The 11,012-nt window shown below is 43.8% G+C and overlaps 1 protein-coding gene across 4 annotated transcripts in view; it reads right to left on the bottom strand.

The window, feature by feature from the left end:
- Positions 1-7,154: 7,154 nt before the first annotated feature.
- The window catches only part of ets1 (v-ets avian erythroblastosis virus E26 oncogene homolog 1), a 34,779-nt gene continuing 30,921 nt past the window's right edge, over positions 7,155-11,012 (bottom strand). For all 4 annotated transcript variants that reach the window (XM_060076200.1, XM_060076202.1, XM_060076201.1 and 1 more), the window contains 2 exons: positions 10,004-10,122; positions 7,155-9,561 (listed from right to left, as the gene is read on the bottom strand). In XM_060076200.1, the coding sequence (XP_059932183.1) occupies positions 9,346-9,561; positions 10,004-10,122 (335 nt within the window). In that variant the 3' untranslated portion in view covers positions 7,155-9,345. The remainder of the gene's footprint in view (positions 9,562-10,003; positions 10,123-11,012) is intronic.

The raw sequence follows: 11,012 nt of genomic DNA, 5'->3' as shown, positions 1-11,012 counted from the left end.
GGGAACTGCCCCCTCTCACTGGCAAAGCCACCCAGCAGCAGCCTGATGTTTTTTTGTACTTTTTTTTTTTTTTCTTGCAGTAATGGTTTATGCCTCAAGGCTGACTGTGGATATTTACCGTGTTGTTGGAGCAGAATGGGCTGTATACACATTCACGTTGTACATAAACACTCTCGGAGATTCACACAAATCCTCTTTTCCCACACAGCTTTAACCTCTGGAATAAGGAAGGTACCAGCATGCAGCTGACTGCAATCACAGAGGCCGTCTGAAGGGATAAGAGCAACAGCTCTCTTCTTTGGTCCATCGTTCAATCCATTCAACCAACCATCCGTCCACTCTTGTGAGGCTGCTATGGAGTGGTGACTCGGCTTCATAGCGGTGTCTCAAGAAAACCAAAATACAGAGTCTAACCTGAGCTTTGCTTTTGAACCAAAGTGTCTATGAAGCAGTGAAGTTTGATGACCTCTCTAGAACCCATAAGAAAAATCCTATTCTGCATTGGAATTAAACAACGTCAAAACTTAGCACGCAAACCGTTTCAATCGCAATACGTAGAAACACCAAACTAGCGCGAGTTCATGAATATTCAGAGAACAATCAATGCAGAGTTTATCTGTCCTTGGGTGGTAGATTTACTGGCCTCTTTTGACCCAGGCTTACCAGTCAGCACTACTGGGCTGTAAATCAGGCCTTGCTCAGCAAGAAGCAGGACCGGGAAGCCCACTGTGTTAAAGGTCAAAGGTCGACGGAGGAAGGAAGCTCACTATCAGCCGAAGGGTATCACCAGTTTTATCACTGCGGGTGACTGGTGCTTGGCTAGCACGTGGGCGTCACAGCCTCAGACTCTGCCGCCTCGACTGGTGTGCTGGGCGGGGTTTTCTTTCAGCATTTAAATATGATGGGGATGGGCTGTGGGAAAGCCTGTACAGTTAAGGTGTGGGGAACAACGTCAAACATATGAGTGCATCCCAATTCCCTCCATTTCACTTGACCAATTCCATTTTTCGGTCTGAAGTTGCACTCTCGCCTGAGCCTCCCCCACCACCACCCCTAGCCTCCCCCGAACCGCAAAGCGGTCAGCTGGCACAGTCCAACCGCACAGTCAGTCTTAAGTAAGAAAAATAGCATGTTTGGATCGGGGTGAAGCTAGCATAACAGTCGCTGGCCACGGTGAATCACTTCTTATTTCTGATATCTTTGGAAAGTACCTGTTGTTATAAGCGGGGCTTGGGCCTGTTTGTTGACTTGCACTTGAAAGCCCAAGCGAGCAGTGTCACGGTGGTGGTGGTGGAGGAGGCCACACAAGAGGGTGAAGTTGTGTGGTCAACCAGGGAAAATTGCTTTCAGGCAATCATGTGAAAAAAAAAGGAACATTTGTTTTTATTCCATGAATTGCTGTTTTTTATTCTGAAATATCAAGCCATCTTGGTCTTAAAATAATCATAATAATCAAATAAACGATTAAAAAAATCGCAAATACAAATTACAAACGCTAAATGTAGAGCTGAAGGGTTTGTGTGTGTGTGTGTTTGTGTGTGTGTATTGGAATGTGTGTTTGTGTTGGTATGTTTATGTCTGCCTATGTATGCATATGCACCTGTATGTATATGCACATATGCCTGTGTTTGTGTGTGTGGGGGGGGGGGTGGGTGTGGGTGTGTGTGTGTGTATGTGTGCGCATGTACCCCAGACAGCGGAGAAAAGGACAAGGGGTCTGTTCACTAATGTTGATTGGAAGCAGATGTTGGGGAGAGCCAAGACGGAGAAGAAAATGTTTCGGAAAATTCTCAGGCTGTGAGCCTTCCCTTTCTGGGCCCTGGCTAAGTCAGCCAATCACTGAGCAGTATCCACCGGGCTGAGAGGCGATTGAAGCGTTGCTATTGGCTCACTATTGAAACGTGGGTGTTAGGAGCAGATGTCCTGGGAAAGTTGCTGAATCCCAGTCGGCTCAGAGTAGAAGAGAAGTAAAAACATTTGCTTGTTCAACTGGACGGTGACCAAAGCCTGTTTTAATCCAGCTGTTCTCTCCTCAGACCCCCCACCCCTTAACCCCCCCCCCCCCTCCAACACACACACACACACACACACACCCACACGCACACACACTCACACACACACACACACACACACACACACACACACACACACACACACACACACACACACACACACACACACACACACACACACACACACACACACACACACACACAAACACACACACAGCCCCCGCTCTCCATATATTCCTTCTGTGCAAACAGAGAGTCACATAGCTGCTTCTGAGGCTCTGCCACTGAAGCACTGTACCTACACCATTAAACGGACTTGTCTTTGAATGGATAACCATTCATGGAGAAGAATAAAATCTTTGCTTTCACTGGACCCATTCCCCATCCTCCCACACTCCTCTCCCGTGTCACTCATTTCTAAGTGGCTCCGCCTGAACCTCTAATCTTCACACCGTCTTCGTTACTTCAACCCCCACCTCCATGACACCCCCCGTTTCACAGTCTCCTTCTTCCTTCTTCCTCTTCTTCACCATCCCGACCCAAACCGCCAGAGACCCCTTCTCCTCACCTCCGCTAACCCCTCTTTCCATTGACACCGCTGATTCAGTCCGGGTTTTCTTGGCGTGGTGACCTCACCCCCCATGCATACAAAGCCATCCAATCCACGCCGTAGCATGGGCTGGGCCTCGCATTGTGCCAGAGACGCATTGCCTATACAGGGCGGCACAAATCAATCATCTTTCCTAATGGAAAGTCCACATTAACATGAGAGGACAGCCCATTTCCGTCAGCAGAATGCCAGGTCGGACTGTCGAACCTCGAGCTCCCTGCCCCCCCGCACACGCAGACGCTGGGCGACCGGGGCGGGCGTCTCTCTCTCTCGCTCTCTCTCTCTCATTTCAGACGGGGCTGGCAGGGTGAGGTTTGCAGGTGCAGAGGTCGCTCTGGAAGTCAATGGTGTATTTACCGGGGATGGGACAATGGCAATAAAAATGCAAATTGCCAGTGAAAGCAGGGGGATGGCCCGGGCGTGCCCTTCATAAGCCCAGGTAATAACAGTCAGCGCACCTGCCGAAGCTTCTGGGTCGCCGCGTCTTAGACACAACAATACCGTGACCGTGAGCAGGCCACAGAAACTAGACTAAAAAGCTACGGTATTGAGTGTCAAGAAAGTGCTGTAAGAGTGAGTGAGTGTGAGTGTGTGTGTGTATGTGTGTGTGTGTGTGTGTGTGTGTGTGTGTGTGTGTGTGTGTGTGTGTGTGTGTGTGTGTGTGTGTGTCTGTGTGCGTGTGTGCGTGAGTGCGTGAGTATGTGTTTGGGCTGAAGGGGGGAGGGAAGAATAGTGTCATACTTTTGCAACTTTTTTCTAAAACATTGTGCCATTTGTGTTAAAATGTGTGTTGTTAAGAGTAGCTGTATGAATGCATACATTATATTATAGTTACATAATACTATGTGCCACATACAAAAGCAGTATCTTTTATATATATATCCTCTCTCTCTCTCTCTCTCTCTCTCTCTCTCTCTCTCTCTCTCTCTCTCTCTCTCTCTGTCAGATCCGTGGGAAGGGTCAGATGTATGTAAACTGTGTGTATGTAGCTAATGTTAATAGAGTCCCTGGACGCCCACTATAGTCAATGAGTGGATATACTGTAGTCGGGTCCTCTCTAAACCATGGAGAACCATACAGGCCGCACAGATCCCCAGGTCCCCGATGGACCCTCCGTAGCATGTGAGGCCATCAGACCCAGGGGGCTCTGCTGGTCATATTTGATGTCCTTTTCTGCGTAATGGAACCACTGAGTAGGATGTGTGTGCGTCACAAGAATCCTCTGCCCCTTGAAGAAGGAGCTGATTTGAGCCAGAGAGAAAGCACAAAAAGAAAAACAAAATCTGGGTAAATCTATCTTCATTCATTTAGTAAATTACTTTGAGAATGAAATTAACTACTGTGTGTGTGTTTGTGTGTGTGTTCGTAGATTCCGACAAAACATTCTTGTCCATCACCATGATTTTGTTCATCACTGATGTTTAATAAAAAAGGATTTTCAAAGAAATGTGTCCGGTTTTAGCAGCCAGAATGTGCTTAATAATCAAGCAACAATTACAGATGCTGGTGGCGCTTACTGACATTAGAAAAGAAGAAAGTGAAACCGCATGAGGGGAAACCGAAGCTATGCTTGGATAGTCTGCGTTTACTCACGCCACAATCACCACCATCTTGGTGTCCCCAGCCATAAAGGTAGCCGTTAGATGAGTCGTTAAACGTAGAGAGCTATGCTTGCACCTTCACTTGTTTCACCCAAAATAACCATCCGTGATGTGGATGGAAAGCAGTAAGTCCTGATGAAATGTGTGTTGGTTACAGATGGATTCCCATGGCCGTGTAGACCAACCGAGGCGCTTCTTTCCGTGCTCAACATGAGAAAGCTCTTTTTAACATCTACTGCCCGGCTGGGCGCACCTCACCTTAATTGTCACACAAAGCCATCTTTAAAAACTCCCTGGCCGTCTTTCCCCTGGCCATGTTAACATTAGCCCGAGGAGACAGATGTAGCTTGGTAAGACCCTTTGCATAAATATTTGGGTTAGAAGCCTGAAAAACGAGCCCAGTCCCTCTTCAGTGTCAAGAGAGCTGTAAACTGCAGACAAGAGAGGGGTTTCAGTGTTATCACAAAACGCAGATCTCTGAGATTCCCAGATGACAGCGACAGTTTCATTTTTTCCGGTTTTCCCTTTCTATGCATCTGTTCTGTAACGTTCACCCCTGCCCACACTCTGATCTGCACCCTGTTTTACTGTGGAAACTTTACTTCGCTGCCTCTATCTACTTTTTTTTTTTTTAAGAAATGTATGCCAGCGAGTAGTGCGTCAGTGCGGGGGAGGGTGACATAAAGGTATGAATGGTATCACGATGTCTTGGATTCAGATGTCGTTTGATTACAGTATGTCCAGTAGTAGAGTGTTTAGAGACTGTTGCATAGAAATCTTGTCTGGTCTGGGTCCAAGAATTCATCAGGAGAGAGGTGAAGGGAGAGACGAAACACCTGGACAACCGTAGTCTAACCTCCTTCAAGAACACTAGTGACTCCTGCAGAGCTACACTTCGGTGCAGTACTGGGTGGACTTGCGCAGATATGCGTGTGTGTGTGTGTGTGTGTGTGTGTGTGTGTGTGTGTGTGTGTGTGTGTGTGTGTGTGTGTGTGTGTGTGTGTGTGTGTGTGTGTGTGTGTGTGTGTGTCTGTTTGTGTCTGTGTTTATGCGTGTGTGTTTATGTTTGATGTGCACAAACCAGCAAAGGGATGTACATGGGTTAATGGTTTTTGTATATAGGTTCACAGCGACAAGTTAGTAGACACATAAAAAATCTATCCACAAACTCATAACAAGTGAGGCACAGTGGTGTTCCTGCGTGTACAAACCCACGTTATGCATTGTACACGACGTTCTGTGATTGGATTAAACGCAAATCAAATGTGACATTCTACGCTAATATATTCCTCGCAATCTTCATTAATGGCACTTTATTGAGCCACAATACTTTCAAGACTAATTTGAATATTTTTCCTTGGGAAATTCTATATTGGTCCTAGAGGGCTCCCCGCTTGTCCACAGTGCTGCTCTATCGGGGCCAAACAGCTGGGCTGTACAGGGCAGCGTTCCACGGTTCATATGTTTTCTATCTACAGTGGAATTTATATGAGCCTGGGGCTCGGAGCACATGAATGAACCCTAGTGTGCAGTTTCTGTCTTGACGTCACCCTATCACTGAGCCTGGGACATGCTCGTTACATCTCGACCCAAAATGTGATTCAAAGGCGGAACTTGGCCATTTTCGACTGAGCAGGGAGGGCTGATATTTTTTCAAATATGATTATTATAGTATGATTTGTAACTTTCTTAATTTGATACATAAGCAGCAGATCACAAATCACCTAAGTCCTGAAATAACTGCTTAGGTGTCTTGTAGATGTATTTTCAATATTGATAGAAGGTATGCCTATGGGTGTTTAATTTGAACAAAGCTGTAAATCTCAGTTACGTTCTGCTGCCAGAAAACACTATCAGTGTTTAAATTCAAAGTAGGTGCCTTTCAAAACTATCTTTTTAGTAATTGTCACAAAAATCCATAATATGTCTGGTATTTCCAGTGGATGTGAAGTAAAAGTAATATGATACAAAACAAGCACATGCATATAGAAGGATTAGGAAAGCTTTGTTCACGTATATATTTTTTATAACGTAACATTTTGAAGTACATGAAGTACATTTTAGAAATAGAAGCTACAGTTTATAAAACTTTCCAGCAGAAATCATTGATGGGCCAGCATCATAGCCTTTTCTCTAGCAGACAGGTCTATTTTCTAGACATATAAAAAATAAAAAGAACAGAAAAGAAACGCTACATTTTTGTCTTGTACTACCTTTTTTTCCAAATTCCCATGAAAGCACCAGCTGTCTGCATCTCTTGTATTTTATAAAATATAAATTATTGAAAAATATTCAAATGTTTCTGAACTTAATACATTAAAAAAATGAGCTCATTAACAAAAATACAGAAATACTGTTAAAACATACAAAAACAAACATCCAAAACAAATGTCCTTTGTGTACTGAATCCATTCCTAGATATGCATATGACACAATGTATTGGTATATATATATATATATATATATTCATATATATTTGCCGAAGTCGGTTAACTGTAAAGAACTGTGCAATAAACTATTATCTATAACACTCATTAAGTCATTATTTTTCCTGAAAAATTCTTCAATTTAAATTCTAACTGTTTAAGCTACATAAGGATTCACCTTAAAGCAATAGTACACACACATTCCTTTCTTATTGGGAAAACAAAAATGAAAGAAGAACAACTGGCTTCCAGGGCTTTTGACGACAGACAATATGTATACATTTTGTTTGCTCTAGCATAAAACATTCTTTTGACATTTAAAATAACCTGAAAATGACAAAATATTCAAGCCAACAGTGTTTGTTTCATAAGACTTCGCACACAAATGGTATCGACCAGCAGAGTTTGACCGACCCAGTTAAAGACTAGGTCTTGCTCTGCTGAGGATACCCAGTGAAGGTCAGCATTCGGATGTCAATGCTGACTAATGGGGATGCTCAAGCTGGTTGGCAAATAAATATCATAAATGTGTAAATAGCTCCTTTTTTTTGTTAGTTTTTTTTTTTTTACAATCAATTGGAATACATACACCAGGAAAGGTGTTTTATGTTCATTCTAAAGCTATGTGCTTTGTATTATGTCAATAAAATATAATGATAAGTAGAGACTGTGTGATATAAAAAAGGAAAGTGAAACATTTGGGGTCTCCCGTGTTATTTTGTATACGGCGCCCGGTCAGCCATTGCTGAAGACCTCACGTGAGTTTTGGTTATTATTTCTGCTTTGTCTCTTGCTTGTTTGTAAAAGTTGGGTCTCAAAGCATTGAAATACAATCTGGACAAACAGACGCCAACTCTCTTCTCATCCATATGGGTAACAGTCAGCCACTGTAAACAATAACATTTGTATCCTAAGAAGATATTTCTTGACTTTGGCTTTTCCCATAAGGCCAGTGTTGTGCCACTGTTCCCAATAGAAACATTTGAGAAAAATGTTGCCATTTTGCTCAGATATCTAACCAGTGAATTAATCTCTCATACTCCATTTGCATCTCGCAATCGGTTGCCTTCTTTCCATCGCTTGCCATCTCCATCTATATCTACACCTTCCTCTGTATTAATACAGATCCATACTTATGTTTGTTCTGCAGATGATTGCTACCAGTGATATTTACAACTCACATGAGGCAAACATTTGGCAGCATACATCGATACCTTCCTCATGATGATTCTAACTTCCCTATACATGTTTCATTCTAAATACAATCAGTTTTTTTACTTTCTCCATTTGCCCGAAATTCAACATTAAGACCTTTACAGCAGTTCCTCAAGCCCACATACAAATAATACTACTAACTACTTAAGAAATAAATCCAGTCCCTAAACTACCCTTTATAAAAAGAAAATGGCGTGGTTTGACAGCATTAGAAACAATGTTCGAACACATTGGTTCCAAAGCTACACGGAACATGATGTGGACAGTATTGAAGTGAAAGAAGTGATAAATTGTGCTCATTAATATGCGTGTTAGGCACCTAGTGGCCAGAATACTGAAGATGCACACAATTTAAGATTGTCAGCTAATGCTAATGCTAACCTGATGTTTGTGAAACTGCCACGGTTTCGGTCACTGTATTCATGAACCTGTAATGAGGCGTCTGTATGTGTTTGCCGAGGTGTCAGTTTCAAAGCATCAGATCATTTTTCAGCCGTCTGTGTGAAACACTCCTGGTATGAGTGAAAAACAAGCCCCCATAGCCGACAGTTAGCAGGCCAGTGTAGTTTAGTCTTTTAAACCAAGACGGCTCATTTTAGTTGCTTGTCAACAATTTTAACAAAAAGGGACTTTACTCAAAAGGGTTAACACTGCAACATCTTCATTGTAAAAGAAAATAACCCCTACAACATAAAAATATATAAAATACAGCTGAACCAATGTATGCTCGATAAAATGCACAATAGGAAGGGTTTTTGACGACAATATAATACTGGCACAAGTAAATGCTTCTCAAACAATGGAAAATAGAAAACAAAAACACTTTTTGGTCCTAGCTGAGAGCTCTACCCTTGCAGTCATTGCATGACTAGAAGCGTTGTGGGAATGTGACATGTTCTTCCTTTTGTTTTTCCATAGCAGATTTCCATAGCGGGAATACTACGGTCAACCAATGGTAGCTCCGTTGCACTATCTTGGCCGTTAGTTTTCTTGTGCTACTATGACACGAGAGTAAAAGAGAAACCTCTACTTTAGCAGGTAGCGTTGCATTGGCCTTGCACAGCAAAGTTCACATCTGCATATACCACCTACTCACCGGCACACACACACACACACACACACACACACACACACACACACACACACACACACACACACACACACACACACACACACACACACACACACACACACACACACACACACACACACACACACCAGATTATGAATATTTGTACTTTCGCCATGTGCTTGCGTGGAAAACACTGTAGAACGAGAGCTCTATTATGAGAAAGCCCACAGTTAGTCGTAATTTTTTTTTGAGATCCTCCCCTCTAAAAAAATTAAATCAAAATGACCCACTCCACCAGACACTTAAAATCTCATTTTCGAGTCCACAGTTCCTATATGTTCCTCAACGTTACTTTTCCTTCTTTTTCGTCCTTCCTTCCTTCCCTCGTCACCTTGGCCGGCGCCTGCTTTCACTCGTCAGTGTCCGGCTTAACGTCCAACATGGCGTGCAGCTCTTCAGGGCTGTACCCCAGCAGGCTCTTTAAGTCACACACGAAGCGGTACACGTAGCGCTTGCCCGACGTCTTGTGGATGATGTTCTTGTCGTAGTAGTAGCGCAGGCCACGGCTCAGCTTCTCGTAGTTCATCTTGGGCTTGTTTTTCCTCTTGCCCCACCTCCGGGCAACCTGGAGGTGGCAAAAAAAACGATTTGAATAGTTCTGTATTTCTGAAGTTGCGGGCGATAAATTAATGAATGAGGGACATTGGCTGGGTGTCAAATGATCATGTTGCAATGGGGATGCACCAGAGTTGGATAACTGGACAAAAACTTCAGGAACAACAACGAATGGGACATTTAAAAATTAGGAGGATTGACAATGGTTTTATTCATCCCATCCCACCCCATCTATGATGTGACTAAAAAAAAGTTAGAAACCCCTTGGTGACATTACAAAACTGAACAAAACCCAGCAGTTACCGGATGCCAAAACATTAGGAGTAAAACAAACACATAAAATGCAACCGACAGGGCAAACAGACAGATAGACATGCAGGCTCATCTGGCCTACTGCTTAGGACCTCCCGTGTGGCATGTGGCAATGGCCCGTGGGGGGTGTGACCTCTCACCTCATCAGGGTCGGAGAGCTTGAACTCCCAGCCGTCGCCCGTCCAACTGATGAAGGACTGGCAGGACTTGTCCGTCAGGAGCTCCAGGAGAAACTGCCACAGCTGGATGGGACCGCTGCCTGTGGAGCCCAGGGGGGAGACGGTAGGGGGTTAGGATGGGGGGGGTAGGAAGCCTTTGGCATGGAGTCAGGGATGGTGTTGGTTGATACAGACATGTGGTTGTTAAAGGGGACGGGGTTCCACTACAGTAGCAACAAGCTGGTTGGAGCAGCTTTGCGTGATAGCAGGGAAGGGGTGAGGATTTCTAACTGGAACATATATATTCTGCATATATCTAGATCTATAAATATATCTATATCTATATCTATATCTATATCTATATATATATATATGTACACACACATATACATGTGACATATGGCTCTTAAGCTTGTCTAAGTTTAGACAACAAGGGGTTCCTGTGTTCCAACAGCTTTGCATCTTAATTCTGACATGATTCCCTCTATATCCGAGGAGACTCACAGAGTGCAGTGAGTCTCACACTTCCAGACAGCGCAGCTCCGAGAGTGGACATCCTCACAAATCGGGTCCCATCTAAGTCATAAGGGGCCTTTGTTTGCCAGTTGTCATGCATAGCGTGTGAACAGCCTACAGAATATTTCAGTTTCTCTATGCGTTCCTCGCGGGTGAAATCATTTGGGTTCAAAATAAAAATGGGCAGCGCTGCATGGCGATATTATAACGGACCTTGAAGGACGTCATGTTAGGCTGTGTGTGTGTGTCAGACTGTGTGTGTGTCAGACTGTGTGTGTGTTTGTGTTTGTATTGGACTGTGTGTCAGACTCTGTGTGTGTTTATCAGACTGTGTGTGCGTGTTTGTATCAGACTGTGTGTGCGTGTTTGTATCAGACCGTGTGTGCGTGTTTGTATCAGACCGTGTGTGCGTGTTTGTATCAGACTGTGTGTGCATGTTTGTGTATGCGCGCGTGCGTGCGTGCGTGTGCACGTG

The sequence above is a fragment of the Gadus macrocephalus genome, chromosome 16 (assembly GCF_031168955.1).
Source record: "Gadus macrocephalus chromosome 16, ASM3116895v1".
Taxonomy (NCBI): Eukaryota; Metazoa; Chordata; class Actinopteri; order Gadiformes; family Gadidae; genus Gadus; species Gadus macrocephalus.
Note: the sequence above shows the minus strand (reverse complement) of the source record. Positions and strands in the feature narration are given on the sequence as shown.